This window comes from Anser cygnoides, chromosome 3 (genome assembly GCF_040182565.1).
Source record: "Anser cygnoides isolate HZ-2024a breed goose chromosome 3, Taihu_goose_T2T_genome, whole genome shotgun sequence".
NCBI lineage: Eukaryota > Metazoa > Chordata > Aves > Anseriformes > Anatidae > Anser > Anser cygnoides.
Window position 1 is genome coordinate 87,715,574 of NC_089875.1, and position 21,511 is coordinate 87,737,084.

General features: G+C 41.6%; 1 protein-coding gene across 4 annotated transcripts in view; it reads left to right on the top strand.

The window, feature by feature from the left end:
• Nucleotides 1-21,511, top strand: part of PHIP (pleckstrin homology domain interacting protein) — a 115,597-nt gene that overhangs the window by 11,451 nt on the left and 82,635 nt on the right. For all 4 annotated transcript variants that reach the window (XM_066994625.1, XM_048065349.2, XM_048065350.2 and 1 more), the window contains one exon: nt 10,880-11,040. In XM_066994625.1, coding sequence (XP_066850726.1) covers nt 10,880-11,040 — 161 coding nt within the window. The remainder of the gene's footprint in view (nt 1-10,879; nt 11,041-21,511) is intronic.

Genomic DNA, 21,511 nt, shown 5'->3' on the forward strand with positions numbered 1-21,511 from the left:
GCCCCTGATCATTTTGTCTCCATTGTGGGCACTTAGAGTTGGCCCCTTTCAGAGGCGGCTCTTTGCACCTTTACAAGGGCATGTTGTAGTTTTCAGTGATTGATGACTTGTTTACCCTTAGTTTGCACCCCTATTCTTGTCTCCCGTGTAAGTAAAGTTTGACGAGATCTAGCGAACAACTAGCACAGGATGCCATTCTTTTTACTTCTTAAGATGAGTCAACGAAGATATACTTAGTATCTTTTTAAGGTGTTATTTTGATCTGTAATCTATTCTCTGTTAAAACTATTTGTAGGAAGAAAATCTGAAAATATGATGTGTATTAATACTAGTATTTCTCCGTAGTTCAGTCAGGGGGTGGCCTGATTTTTCATCTGTACATATGTGCATGAATATTCAGAAAAGCATATTCAAAAATTCTTACAAGTCTTCAGAGTACATCAAGCATCTAATTGCTTCTAAAAGAAACAGGACAGTGGTTAGTCAAAGGTAGGCCTCAAATAAGCTAATTTACACCTCCTTTCCTGAAAGCTATTTAAGCACCTGTTTAGTCACTGTAAAGTATAAACACCATGTGGCTGTAAGAGGAGGGAAAAAATTCCCAGAAGCTTTCTCTACATTTCATGAGCAACAGCAATGAAATACTGACATTTATTTTTTTTTTAAATCACAAAGCAAGGACATAAATATGTAATCCATATTTCCTTATTGGGCATAGTAGCTCTTTTTAACACATGGGAGGTTTAAGAACCTGGGAGACTGCTGGAGGTGAGAGGACAAGTTGAGATGCCTTGAGGAGTAAGTAATGGTGCAGCAGCAGGTTTCTGGATCAAATCAAAGAGTTCATTGCTTAAGCAGTCTCCAGTTTTGTGCTTCTATGATGCGGTGTATCACTGATAAAAGATGGGCTGCTGTGAAGGCCATGGTAAAAAAAAAAAAAAAAAGAGAGAGAGAACTGAAGATACATTGGGTGAGCTACTAAGTAGCAATGGACAAATATACAGCTAGGTGCTGTACAGAACAGAGCTATTTTAAATGAGATATCTTGCCATTACAGTTTTTTTGAAGTCTGAACTCCTTTTGAGGAATATTGGTAGCCTGTAATGTTTCCGTAAATTGGGATATTTAAAAAACATGTATTATGTTTATATATAAATAAAAATAAATTGAGACTGCTCAGTTTGGGCTCTCCAGATTATTCCTAGTGTTCTAAGAATCTCCAAGTCAAATCTCAAAGTGCACACCATCACGCTCCACCCAAAGGATTACAGTTCTGTCTTAAGCTGAAGCAGAGGCATGCTACAGCTAAGAAGCTTTGAAGTCAAGCGCTGCCAACTTTGACTTGGTCAGGTGGCAAAGTATTTGGTGTTCTAGTGGCTTGTTTTATTTTAAGGTGAAAGATGCATACTTCCCATGATGCTTTTGTAGGTGTTTGGTATATAGGGAGAGGACGGCGTTGCTGGGTTTTCAGAGCTTCCTCCGCTAATGTGCATACTGTTCTGGGGCGGTTCACCAAAACCCTCCTGTAGTACCTACTTTAATTCAGTAGGTTTTTGTTTACAGATGCTATTTTGGTATTCATTTACAGAATTGTTCCAATGTTGTGCTCCAGATGTGGAGGAAGGAGTGCTTGTGGCTGAGTATTTCCCTTTCTGAGTGTCTGTGTGCTGTTGTGAACATTGTAAACTTAGACAGTCTTGGGCTGGATGAGCAGCTTTATCTGCAAGGTGTCTGGAGGACAGAGCTGTCTAATAGCTTAGATTTCCTTAGTAGTGATTGGCTTAACTTTTTCAATGCTTGGCAATGTGTTTTAAAACATATTTGAAATCAGAGCAGCAGAAGACGCAGACTGTTCTGCTTTGTACTTTGGCTTAATCCACGGTACATAATTTTTTAAGGGGAAAAGACCAGTGCATGAAGTCTCTGTCAGCTAGATAGCAAAGAAACTTGTAGTTGCCACGGTAGAGAAGTTAACTGTTAGGAGAAATAACTTTCAGGCTGTTTATAGGAAGAACAAGTAGGGCTTTCTAAGTAAATGTTATTTTTATTGAACCTTTTGCAGAGCTCTGAATATTTGCAAAATTATAGTTATTTCAACGTACCACGTTTTTCATGACCAATAATTTCCTTTTCCGAACGTTGAGATAAGTGCTGGTAACTGCATGTTTTCAACTGTGAAGTGTATTTGGATTTTTTGGATGTCTCGTTCAGACCTGTGTGTTAAAGCATTTGTGCTTGGTTTATCCTGTTCTAGTCTGATCCTTTGAATGAAATTGGGAATTGGAATGACACTTTTATAAATAACATTAGATATTAGATTGCATTTTCTTACATAGCTAGCCCCTTTTCCACTAGGAGAGCTGTATTTTACATATTTGTGCAACAAAACATTTGGAAACTCATGTTCTTAGGGCTGTATGTATTTCATATGGAGAGCCCGCTAATGGCTGAGGAATGGGAAGAAGTATTTTTATGTTGTGCAAGCTTTTTCCTTCGTTTACATTTTTCTAAGCATATTTGCACGTTTCCTAGTTTGATGGACGGATGTAATTACGATGCTGAAAGGATATTCTTTAGTTTAAAAATTTCGTGCACGTTGTGCCATCTGCCTTGTGACTTCTTTACACAGTTAAAATACATCTGTACAAATACGTGCTTCAGCAGAAAACTATAAAGTATCTGTAGAATATGATAAAGAGAAACAAAACTTGAGTAATAACTAATGTTTTTCCAGTTGATATTGTTTGTGCAACATAAGCACTAAGATAGTTAATTAAGAACACAAAGAGCTATGTCATATGTTCTTTTGTATTGTTAAAGATCCCTGCAGAAACAGAAATGGAACTCTTTCAGTAATTTTCAGGAACTGCTGAAAAAGCACAGAACCAAAGCTTAAAGCTGTGAGTTCAAAGCTCTTGGGGAAGCTGGTCATTCATGTGTGAAGAGCTGAATGAGACTGGCTGCTTGTTCCCTGATAATGAAGAATGTTTTTCTTGATTGATGAACATATATCTGCCTTTGAGAAATATTATTTCATTGTCTTGCTGAATAGTCCGCTTCAAGAAACATTCTGAGAGATTTTCTATTTTTCTCACAGTTTCTATATTAAATGATGCTGCTGTTTCGGCTGTAAACAGAACATGATGTTCTGCTAGTGGTGTAGATGTTTGTTTTTAGAAATTTAGTAAATACTTTAGGCCTAAAAGCTAACTTAAGAGTACTTTGCATAATATACTCCTGTTACAGTAAAAACAAACAAACAAAACCAAAATAAACTAACCCAAAAGACTAGCTTTAGGTTTTGAATATTAGCGATGCAATACATTTAAATTATCTGTGTAAACTAATGTTGTTACGTGTGTTTATTCAAGTATAAAGTGAATTGTACTACAATAAATGCCTTCTTTTTATGCAAAAACAAATGTTATAGAAGTCCTAAGGTCCTAATATTTTGAGTGAGATATGTAACAAATAAGTAATATGCTGGGTGTAAGTGGGATTATACTGAAGTTAGGGGAGAGTTTGGAAATGCTTGGGATTGCATAGTTTCCATTTGTTGTTGCATGCTACCTTTGCAAGCATCTCGCCTCCCATTTCTCTAAACTGGTAGGGGTTTGGCACCTACTTTCACTGAGCAAGTAAATTTTATATGTAAAGCTTTGGGTGTATATAGACCTTACATACACTCAGATATGCTCCAGTGAGAAATCAGTTTGCCTTTACCTTGCCTTGCCCTGAGGCAAGTTCTGGCTCAGTCAGTTGCTAGCTTTATCTCACTCTGGATGGGTGATGAAAATTGCTTGTAAGCCAGAAGACACGGAGTACTGCTTAGAGTTTGGAAGTCACACAGAGAAATGGTGGGAAGGTAGAAGTCAGTTCAAGCTGCTTTTTTGATCCCGGACATCTTGACAGAAGGGGTGGAGGAGGGAGGAAGAAAACCTGAGTGCGTGACACATTTAATGTTATTAGCTTAGACAGTGACAGGAGGAGTCTGGCAGTCTTGTTGTTTCAAACAACTGCAAATGCCTCGGTATTCACTAGAGGTGTGCCTAGGCTCTCAAGCTATGCAACTCGTTTCGTTATGGCTAAGAGTTGTGAATAAAATGCGTTTCTCAAGTGTCCTTCAAGATTTGCTTTGAACCTGGTTTCATTTTTGTGTGAATGGAAGGGGAACAAAGTTGCTTTCTGTTCTTCAGAATAGAACTTTTAATTAAACACAACTCCATAAGGGAAGAAAATGAAAAATAAACTATAAAGACTTCTGTATGTGCTTTTTGATGTAAAGTAAAGCATGTTACTCTCCCCCATCTTTAAAGGCATATTTCACATTCAAGGATAAGACCATGTAAATAAGGTGATGAAGCTGGTCACTTGGATAAAAAATAAAATAAAATTAAAAAGGCCAAGGGGAAAAAAAAGGTCAGCATAGCTAATACTGCACTGTCTTTCAGACACCAGAATTTATCTTTACAGATTGCTGTATTTCTCTGAGCTGCTTGTTCTATTTTGGGTATGGAGTGAGCTACAGACTTTCTAAAACTTTGAAGGCATTCAGGTTGGTGCCTGCCACGTGCCTTTTGAGTGGGAGAAAGCCTGATACAATCTTTCACAAGTTCTATTGAAAACTCCTACCATTTTACATTCAGCAGCTTTATGTATGTTAAATTTTAAATTGTTCTGAGGGAAAGCAAAAAATTAAGGTGATCTTGACTCTTGAGATGTGGTTTTCAGATTAATGCTGTTAGTAGCAGTGAATCATAACAGTAGAAGTGAGATTTTAAAAATAAAGTTCCATTTTACTAAGTTGTCTAAAGAGCCCGAGTCTCTGTTGTTCAGTTTATAAGTGACTTTTAAAAATAAATGTATTTAAGTGTTTGCCTTGATGGGTAAAGAATCCCATGTTTCTCACCCCCCTCATCTGCAACTCCCCCCACACACATTTTTTTTTTTTAGTCTAGTAAAGGGCCATAGTAACTTGTAGGTAACTTTGCCTTCAAAGGGGAGGCTGGACCTGGTGACTTCCTGAGGTTGGAGTGGACTTGTAGCGTTCTGCAACTCTGCAGTAATAAAAGTACAAGCTCTTCTGGCATTGAATCTGATGAAGGGTGTGAAGGAACACACAAAGGGCTTCTACAGGTGTAGCATCATCAGGAGGAGGAGTAGGGCTGTCTGCTGAATGGGGTCAGGATCAGAGACCTGGGGCTGTTCAGCCTGGAGAAGAGGAGGCTCAGGGGATCTCATCACTGTGTATAAATACCTGAAGGGTGGGTGCAAGGAGGATGGAGCCAGGCTCTTTGCAGTGGTGCCCGGTGCCAGGATAAGAAGCAATGGGCACAAACTGGAACACAGAAGGTTCCCTCTGAACATCTGGAAGCACTTCTTCACTGTGTTGGTGGCTGAACAGAGTTGCCCAGAGTTTGTGGAGTCTCCCTCCCTAGAGACCTTCAAAAGCTACCTGGACATGGTCCTGGGCAGCCTGCTCTGGGTGGCCCTGCTTAAGTTAGGGGGTTGGAGCAGGTGGCCTCCAGAGGGCCATGCAAACCCCAGCTGTTCTGGCATTTGGTATGAGCAGAAATGCTTGGCTCAAAGGATTGACTGGCAAATGGGCTGTTTGATGATGGTGCACACTGGGGGCTAATACTAGGACCTGTACTGTTTAACATCTTCAGTAGCGACTCGGATGATGGAACACCAAGTTTGCAGACAATGCAGACTGAGGGGTGGTGGTTGATACATCAAAGGGACCGTGCTGCCATTCAGAGGGCCCTTAAGAGGCTGGAGAAATGGATGAGCAAGATATGGGGGTTTCTCTCTGCTGGGCAGCCGAGCTCCACCACAACTGCTGTCTCACTCCCCCTCCTCAAAGGAAAAGGGGGAGAAAATACGATGAGAAGGGCTCAAGGGTTGAGATAAGGACAGGGAGATGACTCAATAACCATCACAGACAAAAACAGATTCATTATAGGGAGATTAGTATAGGTTATTGTCTTATCACTAGCAGGCTAGAGCACTGAGAAACTAAAAACAAACTAAATCCACCCTCTTCCACTTCCTTCCCCAGAGCTGTGCAGGGGAACGAGGGCTGCGGTCAGTCCCTGATGCTTCATCTCCGCTGCTCCTTCATGGTCACTCTTGGTCCCTCCCACGGGATGCCGTCCTTCCCGAACTGAGCCTGCGGGGGCTGCCCACAGGCAGCAGCTCTTCAAGAACTGCTCCCACACGGCTCCGTACCACGGGGTCCATCCCCCAGGAGCAAACTGCTCCAGCACGGGTCCCCCACGGGCGGCAGCTCCCCCCAGACCCCCTGCTCCTGCGTGGGCTCCTCTCCACGGGCTGCAGCTCCGGCCCGGGGCCTGCTCCTGCGGGGGCTCTCCATGGGCCGCAGCCTCCTCCAGGCCACATCCACCTGCTCTACCAGGATGGAGTTGTCACACAGCTTTTTTTTTTTTTCCCTGCCTTCAGTCTTCTCTCCTAGAGGCCCACCCAGCATCGCTCCTTGGCTTGGCTCTGGCCAGCAGTGGGTACCTGCGGAGCCAACTGGAGCTGGCTCTGCTCTGACATGGGGTAGCTGCTGGGCTCTGCTCACAGAGGTTCCCCCTCCATGCACAATTACACAACAGGGGCTTAATGAGCTGGGCATCCTGATGTTCAACATACCAGACATGAGTCCCCAGTGTACGAAAAAAGAAGTGGCATCTTGTTCTGTTGGATCTAGAAAAGAAGTGGCATCCAGTGCATTGCTGTTAGGCTGAGGCTGTTCCTTTCCCTCTAGTCAGCACAGCTGAGACCCCACCTGCAGTGCTGCGTCCAGCTCTGGGCTCATCAGAACAAGAAATGCGTGGACATAGTGGAGCGAGTCTAGCAAAGGACATGGAAGATGGTGAAAAGCTTGAAGTGTCTATCATACAAAGACAAGCCAAGAGGGCTGGGATTTACTAGCCTTGAAGAGAAAGCTTAAGGAGATCTTAGGAAGGGGTATAAATACCTAATTGGCAGGTTGTGATGAAGATGGAGCCAGACTCTTGTCATTGGTCCCTTGTGATAGGACAAGAAGCAATGGAAACAAACCAAAGTGTAGGAATTTCCACTGAAACATTGGAAAGTACCTTTTTACTGTGGGTGGTCAAAACATTGGCATGGGCTGTCCAGAGAGGCCGTGAAGTCTCCATCCTTGGTGATACTCAAAACTCAACTAGACACAATCGTGGGCAACCTATTCAAGGTGAACCTGCTTGAGCGGTGAGTTTGGGCAGACATCCCCTCCAACCTCTGTGATTCTGTGCCAAGGTCAGGAGTCGGTCTTTAAGGCTGGTCATGTAGAGTGAAGATGAACCCAGTTACCTGAAAGCTACAAGCCAATTCGTTGTGTTTATAAGCAACTGGTAAACAACTGACAGCAACTTAATTTTTTATTTTATTTTTTTGTGGAAAACTTTTCTTACATGTTCAAACATCTGCAGAGGATGTAGCTTTTTTTAGGTGTTGAATTTTACTGATCAGCTAGCTTCGCTATTAGATATGAAGAACTGATATTTGAAAACCGAAATGTCAACTGGGACTAAGTAGTGGAGTGTTGTTCCATGTCACACACACAACTGATAACATCTGTGTTTTGTTTTTTTTCTTTCTTTTTAAAACAGAATCTTGCACATGGGTAGTGGACAGACACAAAGATAAGATAATTTTAATTCCCTTAGCTGACCAAGCGTTGGGTTGTAGCTTTTTCCATGCAGTGTCCACTTCACAGGGATGTTTTAGTAAGGAACGAGTAATCAGTTGTGTAGCTTTGTTCTTTCTTGCATCCAACCCTTCTTTCTTTTCTTGGTTGACTCATTGTAGGGCCCAACCAGTGCTCTCTAACCATCCTTGGATAAAGTTTGTGTCCTCCTTTCCTTGCTTGTTAGATACTGTTTGTGGCTCCCCCTGCAGCTGTTTAACTACTTAAACCTTATCACTCTGTGATTGAATCAACATCTTTGCTTGTGCTGACCCAATTGTGTGAGGCTAGGCAGCACTGAAGCAAAGACTCAAAACTGCTAATAGGGATTAAACAAGAGAGTTGCAGGAGTAACCGCTGTACAAGATTTCCTAAAATCACTTTTTTTCCCCAAAAATACAGTTAAAATCAAGCTAAAATAACTTAAAGACCACAGAAGGTCTGAAAGGTATTGAGGCCAGATATGGGTATTTATCATGATGAATTGTAAGACCTATAATCAGTACAAAGGTGTTATTATTAGCAATTGGTAGTCTTTCTCACCTTGGTTCACACCAGAAAAATCAGTTTTATTGTTCCGTTGCACAAGATGCAGCTATTTTTAATTTTTACCTATACTCTGAAGGGAAAAAAAAAAAAGAGTACTTCCTTTGCTAACAAGGTATGCACTGGAGTTGTAAATGTTGGAATAAAACGTGGGAATGCCTCAGTTAGAAATCAAGCTGGATCCCTTGGCAAAGGGAATTAGATTAAATATAATTATAGTTAAATTGGAAGCTGTATTGAAGAACAATGATGGATGTGAGCATTTAGTTAAAAAAAAAAATGTTGGAGGAGTCTTCTAAAAAATACAGTCTTTTAATGGACAGTGTCCAAACCTATGGGAAGTTGTCATTTTTTTTCTTCTAAAAAGCATGATCTTGGTTAAAAATTTTCTTCCCTATCATCCATAGGTTCATAATGCTACTTTTTGCCTTTAAAACCATTTTTTAGTTCCCTTAAATTTATTTTTAAATGGTAATGGGATTTTTGTGTGTTTTTTAATCTAATTTTTTTTTCAAAGCCAATGAATAAGATCCCAGTTTTCTCATTTCCACTGTCGCTGTGTTGCTTCTGTTTTGTGCAGTAGGTTGATTGTCACTAAACAAGGGACACTTGAGTTCCCCAGAGATACGTGAACCAGTAGCAATTTGCCCATCACCACTTGACATCAACAAGAATATCAGCAGAAATACTGGCTTAGGCTATGTTAAATCACTAATGGAGACTATTAAATTAAAAAAAAAAAAGTCAAAATTTGTCTGTATATTAAAAGTTAAATGCTTATATGAAGTCATTGGTTGCTTTCTCCGAAAGAGTCTGCTTACTTCTGAACTTACTGACAGAACATCTCAGCAAGTTAACTTTTAGTTTAGCTTTTTTCTTTATGTGAGCCATGGATTCATTTTTATATAATTTGCTAGAAGCTGATTTCCAAGCAACCTACTTACATTAAGAGCAAACAAAAAGGTAACTTCTGAATAGGTTGAGATTGTGTAAGATCTCTTTATTGTTGTGGCAAATACTTTTCGTACTCTGTTTTATTGTGTGTGGTTGGTGTGTGTTTTATTTTTTCTTTTTATGATGTGTCAGAAGCAGAAACGATTTATCTTGTGACTGAACTAAGCTGGGTTTCCTGCTGTTCTAAAGTAGACTGTCTGTTGGCAAGGAAAAGCTTTGTCATAAAGCAAATGCAGCTGCATCTTTTTCTTGTGTGGGGGGAGGGTGAAGAGGATATTGCAGAGCCTTAAGGCAGTAGTGGCCCAGCGAGTTAGTGCCTCACCCCGCAGCGAAGGATCCTGCTCCTTCACAAAGCGTCTTGAACTAGGAAGACTTCCTTGAATCCCTGGGCTACATATGCAGGAACTGAAATATTTCAGGGCTGTTCTCATGGCCTGAAGCCAGTGGGCTTGGCAGTTGTCCATACCGCTAAGTGCTTTTGCTCCCGTGCAGAGTAGCTACTATCCAGTTTGCATAATGAATGAAGTTTGACCTGTGCTGACTCATGAACCACTGTCTAGTTGGCCTGGGCCAAAACCGTGCAGTGCAAGAGGCTTGTAGCTCTTCACAGCTGATGCTGGTTAGTGAGCGTCATTGGTCCCCTGTAGTTCACTAGCACACACATTGCCCTGGTGGAGTGTAAAGAATGACTAACCAGGGGAGTGACGAGAGTAGCAGCTACCTGTCTTGACAGTGATGGATCTTGTTTTTCATGTGTAGTGCTGTGGATATTGCTGGGCATTTATTATTATTATTATTTTACTTTTCACATATTCAGAAGCAGGATATATTTGCAAATTTTATCACAATTCTGTGGAATATAAAATATATTGCCACTGTTTCTTTGCTCTAAGAACAATATGGGGAACTGTTTGACTAATGTGTATCCATGCATGCAAGCGCTACCCTTTGCTGCTTTATCATTGCATGAGTAGCAGTTTAAAATTAATAACTCTGACCTTTATTTTCTTTCCATTTTGTTACAACAAAGTAGATTCCTGCTCCTGAACCTTTTTGGCTTTTAAACTTGAAGAAAAGAATCTTAAACCCTTTAAACAAAGTTCTGTTAGTCAAAATCAGGGTTTGCTAAATTTGTATTTGTTTTTTTTTTTTTTTTGGCCATAGTAGGCAGTGGTATTCTTCAAAACGAGAACTGATTTTATCTTGCAAAGGGTGGATAAATGTTTGATTATGCAGGTGTCTAAAACAGGTTGCCCTGGAGAGGATTTGAATGTTTTCTGGTGTGCAGTTAATAACTATGGGGAAGCTTGTATGTATCTTATATTTGAGGTGGTTTCCTCCAAGGAAGCTGTCTTGGTCCTCCTGAATTTGTCACACTATGACATGAAGCAAAAAGCATATATTTAGGCACTTAAAAGTGGAAGTTTGATGTATAATACCTTTGTACTCTGCCTTGCACTTTACTACTTTGTTGCATATTTGTATCATAGGCTACTTTTGTATTAAATTTTCCCTTATTATGGTAAAATGAGAGAATGACTGTAGTAAAGTGTTCATATGAGAAGTGGTCCAGTGCTGAAATGAACTTTCAATTCTGGAGCAATGTTGTAGTTTATGAACGCAATACAAATGTTGTTTATTTTCTTTTTTCCCATTCGGTAGTGGATACCTTGTTTTCAAGAAAACTAAATGGAAAATACAGACTCGAACGCCTTGTTCCAACTGCAGTCTATCAACATATGAAGATGCATAAACGAATTTTAGGACACTTATCTTCTGTATACTGTGTAACTTTTGATCGGACTGGCAGGAGAATATTTACTGTAAGTATAAATTTTTTATTGTATAATTTTTTTGAAGTGCAGTAAGCATGTCATTTAACTGTTCCCCAAACCTAAAGGTACTGATGTTGCATATTAAGAGCAGATGAATTCTTTACTGCTGTTACTCTCGGATGCTTTTTAATGACCATGCTGCTTTGCATGTTAAAATAGTTTCAGCATACTAATGTATTGGGTTTACATGGCAAGGTTGTGGTAGTGGGGGGCTGCAGGGGTGGTTTCTATGAGAAGTACCCAGCAGCTGCCCCATGTCAGATCAGAGCCAGCTCCAGCCAGTCCAAAGGGACCTGCTGCTGGCCAGAGCCAAGTCAGGGAGTGATGCTGGGTGGGCCTCTGGGAGCGCAGATTTAGAAAAGGGGAAAAAAAAAAACTGCTGTGTGACAGCAGCTGGGAGAGTGAGGAGTGAGAAAATGGGAGAGACCCAGCCCTGCAGACCCCAGGTCAGTGCAGCAGGAGGGCAGGAGGTGCTCCAGGCACGCAGCAGCAGTTCCCCTGCGGCCTGTGGAGAGGCCCCTGGTGGAGCAGGCTGTCCCCCTGCAGCCCACGGGTCCCACACGGAGCAGATCTCCACGCTGCAGCCCGTGGAGGAGCCCCCGGTGGAGCAGGTGGATGTGGCCTGGAGGAGGCTGCGGCCCATGGAGAGCCCCCGCAGGAGCAGGCCCCGGGCCGGAGCTGCAGCCCGTGGAGAGGAGCCCACGCAGGAGCAGGGGGTCTGGGGGGAGCTGCCGCCCGTGGGGGACCCGTGCTGGAGCAGTTTGCTCCTGGGGGATGGACCCCGTGGTACGGAGCCGTGTGGGAGCAGTTGTTGAAGAGCTGCTGCCTGTGGGCAGCCCCCGCAGGCTCAGTTCGGGCAGGACGGCATCCCGTGGGAGGGACCCCGCGTGGAGCAGGGGCAGAGAGGGACCGTGAAGGAGCGGCAGAGACGAAGCGTCAGGGACTGACCGCAGCCCTCGTTCCCCTGCACAGCTCTGGGGAAGGAGGTGGAAGAGGGTGGATTTAGTTTGTTTTTAGTTTTTCACTGCTCTAGTCTGGTAGTGATAGGCAATAAATTACATTAATCTCCCTATGCTGAGTCTGTTTTTTTCTCCCCCTCTTCCTTTGAGGAGGGGGAGTGAGACAGCAGTTGTGGAGTTCAGCTGCCCAGCTGGGTAAAACCACCACAACTAAATGTGACGATGACTGCTGATCCATGCAGTTCAGTCAGAAAAAAGGTAATTTTCAGTGAAATTACCATGTGTAGACTTGTATTCTCTGGGAAGAAACATAGCAAAATAGTGAACCACCACCGCAAAATTTTAGAAGTCTGAGAGGACAATCAATATGTAATTAAAAACTGTTTTGACTTTTTTTTTTTCTGTTATTTTTTTTAGAATTTAAAGCATGACTATTAAGTTTAACAGTCTGGTGATGTACTTAATATTTGTATAGCATGTTGGTGGAAACTAGAAGCCTGAAAATTAGCATAGTGCATTTCAACAGATGTTGGGTCACAAGGAATTGCGATCCATGAGATACCAGAAACTGTTTTTAGTGCCAGTGTTCTCAGTATTTGTAGCTATTTTCATTGTGTTGTTTTGGTGTTGTTTTTTTTTCTTTTTTGCTTTTTTGTTTGTTTTGGGTTTTGTTCTGTTAGTTTAAAAAACAAGGAGGATGTCTGAGATCAGTACTGAAAGTGCATTTTTCCCAAATAATGGGAATTACAAAAACAGATAGGTGCCAGTATAATTTGGATTCCTCAGCAATAGTCAATTTTAATGAAGCAAAGGATCGTATAAATACATACCTCATGTCAATGTGGGCCACTTGAGCTGCATTTATTGCCTTCCCACAAGTACTGGATACTTCTGATGCCTGTGTGGATTCAGGAGCTTGATTGTGTCCTTTCGAAGCTCATGACAGATAACTCTGACAATGCAGATGAAAGTACAGTTCAGTTCTACGCGACGTATTGCAGTCGTAACTGCTCAAATGCTTTCATCACAGCCGCAAATATAACTTGCCCTTTCGCCCACATACATTTTACTTCCTGGCGTGGAAGGATGTGTGGTTGTAGGGAATGGGGCACTTAGAGAGTTATGAACAGACTTCTCTTTATTTGTTCACTTGTTCACAGTACAGATTTTCTTCGTATTTCTTTAGTTTTCATTGACAAGCTAAGTCCCTCAACAGTCATAGGCATTAAATTCTTACCATCTTCTCTAGTTTGTGCGTGATTAACCTGTCAGGAAAAGGGTCTCTCTGATGTTGTGGGCTTATTTTATACGTGACAAGGTAGAATGGGTTAGGGATTTTGTGTGCAAATATAAAAATCCCCCACGCTCATCGTGTTCGCCTCTAAATAAAAGCTTCTTCAAGGAAGCACCAACAGAAGTGCATGAAAGTCCTTGTTAAGTCTTATGATTCTTCATTTTTCTAAATCCCATATTCCTAAAATCTGTCGGCTTTGAGGGATGTCTGGTGGGATGTGTCCCTGTCTATGGCAGGGTGGTTGGAATTAGATGATCTTTAAGGTCTCTTCCAACCCAACCCATTCTGTGATTCTGTGGATTTACTAACTTCCCCTGAGTGCACCTGTAGGGAAGAGTAGAGTTGCACATTCCCTTGTGCTTTGCAGTGTGACTTAGAAGTGGCTACAGAGGGACAGTTCTCTGGGCTATAACAACAATTTATTTCCAAAATAAAAGTGGAAGAACCTGGAATAAAATAGAGGGGAGCAATATTGCTTCTGCAACCCCAGAGCTTTGCCGGTGGTCCTTTGGTGAGAGATAAACTGGTGTCCTGGTATAATTGCCAGTATAATTGCCTGGAAAAGGTCATGAGTTCACATCATGATTATTTCAATCCAGTGTCGAATAAACTGTCTGTAGAAAGTAATCGTAGCTGGTGAATTTTCGTTTGGGGGGCTGGGGCAGAACTTCTTACCTCAGCATTCTCAGGTAAAGCCTGTGGGTTTTGTGTAGATGTTTAAGTGGTTAGTGATAGAAAACCAAAATGTTTTATTCTGCATTCAGTGGAATACAAGTTGCAGTTGCTGGTGTGATGTAGTCAATGGATAATCGGTGATGAACTGTCTTCTTTTAGTTGCATCTTTATGATGAAATGGGGACAATTCTTTTCAGTCTAGACCACTGCTGTTTCTTAAGCCCCCAGTGTAGTCAGCAGAACTGGGAATTTATAATCAGAAGGAAGGCAGACTTCATTCTAGACATCTGTTACCAGCATATAAATTTATATGTATCAATAGGGGATCATTCTTGCTCTGGTTTTACTCTAACCTCTAGCATTTAGTGTGATATTAGCTAGATAAAAGAGGTTGGTTTAGATTTATAATTGGGTGTAGAAGATGCATCATAACTATTTTCCTTCTGACCTCTGAAGGATTGAAAGCCTCTAAATTCAAGTTCTGTTTATGTGCTGCTTGAAATTAAAAGAAAGAAGTGATCTCAGCACGTTTTGGAGTCATACTGTTCTGAGAGATGTTATCTTTGCTAGGAAGAAGGTGCTCTTAGTTTGCCTGGAGGCACTGAAAACAGGACATTATGCAGTTTTCCTACTAGCTAGTAGGTCATGCAATGACTGGTTTTATTTACATTCTTTTAAAGATTTCACAAGAGATTTCTGAAGATCAGCCTCTTAGCTGTTTTTTTTTTTTCTGAATATACAAAAATATTCCTAATATACAAACTGGGATATCTTGGTAATTTCTGTTTTTAAATTAACCGCAATGAAGACAACCTCTTTCCTTGCAAAGACACAACTACCAGCTAGAACTACCAGCTGTCAGTGAAGAAAACCTAATTATTTTTGAGACTGTATTTTGGATCTCTTGAAAAGCGTGACTTGCAGAACCCACGCTGGGTAGTAGGGACGGGCATTGCTTCTTCTGGTTCTTGTACTACTTCGGCCTTCTTTGCAGTCAGAAAGTTGCCATCTTCTTTTCCGCCACCTTTATCTCCCTATCACCTCTGAGACACTCTTTCTAGGGAATAATAAACAAGGGTGTGTAATAACCTGTGGTTGGAAACTTTATACAACCTGATTTGTTGGAATTTTGGCGGTTTCACTGCAGCCCACAAGTTTGTGTAGTGGTAGGAAAGCGTTGAACCAGTTTTGCTCCATACCTTGGTAAGGCTGTCATCACTTCTCTGTTGGTGCTGAACTTGTTCTAGGATTCACTTTGGACAAATGCTTTTAATAGGTGCATGATGCGTAGCAGTTGCAGACAAAACCTTGGAAACGTGAGCTGTGGAGTAAGCCAATGCCCTTGCTGGTAGAACTGAAGCAGTATTTGAAGAGTTGTGAATTGTCCCATTCAGTTCAGGCAGAATTTCATGGATTTATTTGAGATCTAATATTACTGTTTGGCCAAGATGCTACAGAATTTACTACTTTAGACATTTTTCTTGCTTTCTTGCTTGCTGAGACTTTCTAACAGTTTAACTTTCCTCTACAATGAAGAGGTATAACACATGCCTCTATAACCATCCTATAGCTGTATAGGCTATATTATATATAGGGAGAAGCCTAGTCTTCTGTTTTCCTCAGTTCAGTGTAGTTAAATTGACCTTTGAGGTCTCTCCAGCTGTCAGTAAATCCTAGAAGTAGCCGCTTTTTTTTTTCCCCTTGTTGCTGACTCTTTTACATCTTTAAGTTATTTGTGCACAGATTGCTGTCCATCAATTACATTCTGCAAGCAGCTTTTTAGGGGTCTTGTAATATGAGGTTTCGTTTATTGGGTGTCTTTCATTTATTTACTTACTTGCTTTGAACAATCTGTTCATCCAGTAGAATGGCTGCAAGCCGTGAGTAGCTTATTCATAATGTTGATCCTTACAATGTGAAAATTGCAGAAGCATGTTTTATGTAATATATACAGTGCTGCAGAGAGTGCTGTTTGTGCAGCTCGAAGAAAAACGGGATAGTGGTTTGAGACTTCTAGACCGTGATGCAAGTAATTAATGTTAATGGCTTGGCTCTGTTCTCATGCATTTATTGCTTTGTGTAAGAGATCAATCCACATGTGAACAATTTCCATCCCCACCCTCCTAGAGCGCTGCAGAAGTTCTAGGTTCCCTGTTCCCTTCTTACACTCTCAGGTCTCTGTTTCGAGGGGTGAGGGTATTATTTGTCACCACGAGTTTCACACACCCACTCACCCCAACCCTTTATGTCTCCTCTGTTGATTGTTTTGGTGGTGACTGCGCTTCCCTCAAGAATACGCAAACTTGTTCGTTCTTGAGATCTTACACAGTGAAAGCAGTAGAACAGAGTGAGCTCATAATGCATTTCAGATCATCATTGTGTTAAGTAGGTAACGTTTTTTGGCCAAATTTTAGTTAAACATTCACAGACCCAGGGGGCTAGCAGGAAAAACTACTTGAAATAAAATAAGTGGCAAAAGTATGTTTCACTATCTGTGTTAAGTGCTCTTGTCATTTGTAAAACTTCCACTAATCAGTAGTTGAAAAGAACAATGTAAATGTTTGAAGAATGTTTAAAATGAAGATATTGGTGCATTAATGACTCTAACTTTTGGAGGCATGGGAATTTTAAATAAATGATTGAGCTTGATGTAGAGTTTGAAGCTTTTTACGTTTTAGGTACAGAAGTGCAAATGTGAATCTAGGGAAACAGGAAGAGTTATGGAACCTTACTAATTGAGTAGTATTGGAAAAAAACACATATTTGCTTTATAGACAGCTTATATGTTTGTTTTAAGGAAACAAAGGGATTAAAACAATCTGCTTAAAGCTTTACAGGCAGAGCTTAGTGGAAAAAATGGTGCCCTTTTTTCTCTTAACTCTGATTATAAAGCTTTAAACAGCAAGTTTGCTAGTTCTGTTGTAATCCCCTGTTAACTTGTTCACTGGAATTGATTTGAAAATGTGAATTACTGAGCTTGTTTCCCAACTTTATTGTTGAGCTTGTTTCTTTTTTATTTTTCGTTCTCTTTAGCATCTCAGCAACTTAAAGGGAATAAATCAGGTGATAAATGAAATTAGCCTGAATCAAGGTATTCAGGATGAGTGAGATTTGGAGCCTTTTCAAAAGTGTTAAATGCTCACAACTATAAATGCAGTTAAACAACTACAAATGAATGTAAGAGACACCCAAATCTTCTTTCTTCTTGTAGAAGTTCTGAGCACCTTACTGGGGGGGTCTTAAATTCTATCTATAAACTGAAAACTTCCTGAAAGTTATTTACTTTCTTTCTATACAGGTATTTGAGCTGAACTCAATGTAGCAATAAAGGTAGAGTAGATGGATAGAGGGATATCATTCATCGAGTCTTGCTTTACTGGGTCTGAATAAAAATAAATAAATCAGCAATCAAGAAGCAAATGGTCATTTCAAGGGTTTGATGCAAGTTTTGGGAGAGGAAGAGAGAAAAATATCAAAATTTGAAGTATTTAGTGGTTGGTTTTCATACCCATGCAATATAACATGGTGCGGCTGTAGACTTTTGCATTTTGTCAGGATGGAATTTGAAGAAATGATGAGGTAACTCAAAAGAGCCTAAGAAATGATGAGGTAACTCAGAAGAGCCTTTGGGGTTCCTGCCAGATAATTGGTTTAACATATACTTACATTGCTGTATTGTGGGTAAAATGGCTAGCGAGGTCCTACTTTAGACAATGAAATTAAGGGAAATTACAGAAATTGCATTGTACTTGCTGCTAGAATGCTGTGGTTTTCTTTTTTTTAAATGATAACACACTAAGGATATTGGAAAAAAAATGAAGATAAATGCTAAAAAAAGTTGTGGCAGTGTCCAAAGTTGTGGAAAATAATGGCTGCTAGTAAGGTGCTATAGCATGCTTGAGGTTTGGAGCTTCTAGCTTAAAGGTAAAAGAGTGGTTGGATCATTGTGCAGTTTTATCTGTTACAGAGGATTTTTTTTTTCCCTTTCATTGTTTATATTTTAACTGCTTTATGGAAGTAGGAGAAAAGTGTAGACTAAAATAAAGTGTAAATTAATAGAGGAACATCTTATTAGAACAACTTTAAGGGTTTTGGTAATGCCTGACTATCTCAAGAATACTTTTAATTCACAAGGCTTAGCTTTCTGAGAGGTAAACTTTTTTAAATTACTGAACTTCAAGAAGGAATTGAACACAGGTTGTTACAGTGTATGGTATGTATGCAGGCAGAGGAGGGGTGAAGACATCTGTCCCCAGATTTTGTGTCTGGCCTTGTTCTCTGCCTTGGCTTGTAGAGCCTTTGTTCTGTCTCCTTGTCTCAGCCAACTTTTTTCTCATAAAAGACCCAGAGAGATGAACCCAGCATTTGTGAGGAGGGGATTAATGTGATACTGATGTCATAGGATTCACTACTGCACGTCCCTTGTTCCTAGATTTGCACTTCCCTGCCCCTCTTGTGTCTTTAGAACAGCTGTCTCGGAAAGCAGTATCTCATTGCATAAGGCTCTTCCTGTGAACCAGGGGGCAGAAGTTTTTAGATTAAGGGAGCAGTTATCAGAAACATGTTTCTGTATACCATCCTCTTTCTGAGGAAGGTGGGAAGAATGGTGAATAGTCAATGGATATATGGACTGTGCTTTTAGAAATCTGGGCTCTTACTTGTGGTTATGTTCTTCTGTCTTCGAGTTGGAGTTTGCATATATTTTCACAGTTGGTGTTACTGAGCAATAACTGGCATCATTTCCACGTGGGTCTTAGTAATTCTTTGTTATGGAGGGCAGAGATTCAGAAAGTAAGATTACATTTGTACATCTTGGACTCCAGCTGGGAATTCCTAAAGACTACCTTGTGAAGGCTGCAGAAGTTAGCAGCTGAGATGTCATACCTGTTCTAACAGCAATGTGAATGTGCCCTTTGCACATCTTCTTCCTGTGGTCTGGAATGCCATAGGTATGGAGATAGGAGATTGGGAAGAAAGCCATATGAATGCCAACTACAAGAAAACTATGTACATTCAGCTTTTCATGGAGTATGGTGGTTTTCAGTATCTCTGAAGCTGCAATGACTGTCAGCCAAATAGTTGTTGCTAAAGGACAAAATGCCCAAATCCTGAGGATGAATTACAGTGCTTTCTCACATTGGGAGCAGTATGGGGCCAAAACTGTCACCACATTGAATTATTGAGAGTGATACAGTTTTGTCAGGTTTCCAGCAGCTTCATTCATTCTGTTATTTGGGTTACTAGGGAAAGTACAGGAAGCATGAATTTCTTAAGGACAATATATAAGGTCATTTTACGACTTAGGTATTGCTATAAATCTTGTGATCTGCATGATCAAGGAGTAATGGCTTTAACAAAGAGTAATGGTTTTAAACTAAAAGGGTAGATTTAGAATTAGGTATAAGGAATACTTTACTCGGGGATGGTGATGGCACAGGTTACCCAGAGAAGCTGTGGACGCCCCATCCCTGGAGGTGTTCAAGGCCAGGCTGGTTGGGGCTTTGAGGACCCTGGTCTGGTGGGAGGTGTCCCTGCCCATGGCAGGGGGTTGGAAATGGATGGGCTTTAAGGCCCCCTCCAACCCAAACCATTTTGTGATCTCTAGTTACCACAGAAACAATTGCTTCCTTGCAGATGAGATCATGTTTTCACTACTGAAACATGTGAAGAGAGGTTGAGTTATCAGTCAAGCAGTAAACTTCATCCCTTCATATCTATCGCATTCTGGCAAAGAAGAAATAAAAGACTTATCATGAGCCAGAGAAGAGAGGTGGGGAGAGCACAGAAAGCCAGGAGCAATGGGTCGATGCTGACATACTTTGAAAATAGGGAATAGCGTGTTTTATGGGTTCCTGAGAGGATGAGTTTCTTTTTGTTACCTGATGAATAGGAGAGGTCTTGGTCCCAAGCTGAATCTGTGTAACTTGAGCAAGAAAACAGAAGTGTGCGATTCCTTTCTGGTGGAGAGAGAGCATTTGGAGTTGGCTGCAATTATTTTGAAGCCCCGAGACTTTTATTTGTGGTAGAATGGAGATAGCCATCAAAGCAACCCTGTGAGGTGGGGGGACTGCTACTGCTGGGTCTGATCACACAAACAAGAACTGCTTGGGGATGTGAAGGTCAGGGGCAGTCTTGGCTGCAGTGACCATCAGATGATGGAGTTTGTGATTCTGCAAAGAAGGGAACAAGGCAAAAAGCAGGCTCACAACCATGGACTTCAGAAGAGCAGGTTTGGGCCTGTTCAGGGACCTACTTGTAAGAGTCCCGTGGGTTATGGTCCTGGAGAGAAGAGGAGTCCAGGAGAGCTGGTTGGTTTTGAAAGATCATTCCTTCCAAACTTGAGAACAGTCTGTCCTGATGTGCAGGAAGACACGCAGAGGTGGCAGGAGGCCTGCATAGCTGAGCAAGGAGCTCCTGACAAAATTCAAACATAAAAAGGAAGGGTGCAAGAGGAAGAAGCAGGGACAGGTGGCTTGGGAGGAATGCAGAGCCGCTCTCTGACCACTGAGGGATGGAGTTAGGAAAGCTGCAGACAGACAGGAGTTGAATCTGGCAAGGGATGCTGTTGTGGTTTAACCCAGCAGGCAGCTAGGCACCACACAGCTGTCTGCTCGCTCCCCCCCAGTGGGAACTGGAAAAAGGTAAAAACTCGTGGGTTGCAGGAGAGACAGTTTAACAGGACGGAAAAGGAAGGGAAAATAATAATAGTAATAAAAAGCATATACAAAACAAATGATGCGCAACACAATTGCTCACCACTCGCTGACCGATGCCCAGCCCGTCCCCAGGCAGTGGCAGCTCCCCCCTCGCCAGCCCCCCCAGTTTTATTGCTGAGCACGACACCTCCTGGTGTGGGCATCCCTTTGGCCAGCCTGGGCCAGCTGCCCTGGCTGTGTCCCCTCCCAGCTCCTGGTGCACCCCCAGCTCCTCGCTGGCAGGGCAGCACGAGGAGCAGGAAAGGCCTTGACTTCAGTGCAAGCACTGCTCTGCCACAACTAAAACATCAGTGAGTTATCAGTATTATTTTTCTCCTAAATCCAAAACATGTTATCGTGCCAGCTACTAGGAAGAAAATTAACCCTGTGTCAGCTGAAACCAGAACAGTTGTGAAGAGCAGCAAGAAGGGTTTCTTCAAGTATAACAGCAGCAAAAAGAAGAACAGGGAAAATGTGGGCTTGCTAATGAAAGGGGCAGGAGACCTGGTGACAGAGGACATGGAAAAAGCTGAGATGCATGATACTTTCTTTGTCTCAGTGTTAACTGGCAAGAACTGTCTTCAGGAATCCCCAGTCCTTGAGACCGGATGGAAAGTCTGGTGAAAGGAAAAGAGGGTCAGGCTAGGGACTGTTTAAACAAACTGGCCATACAAAGATTCATGGGGCCTGATGGGAGACACTGGTAAGTGCTGAGGGCACTGGCCAATGTTGTTGTGAGGCCACTTTCAGTTATATTTGAAAGGTCACGATGACCAGGAGAGGGTCTTGAGGACTGGCAGAGAGCAAATGTCTCCTGTCTTCAAGAAGGTGGATCC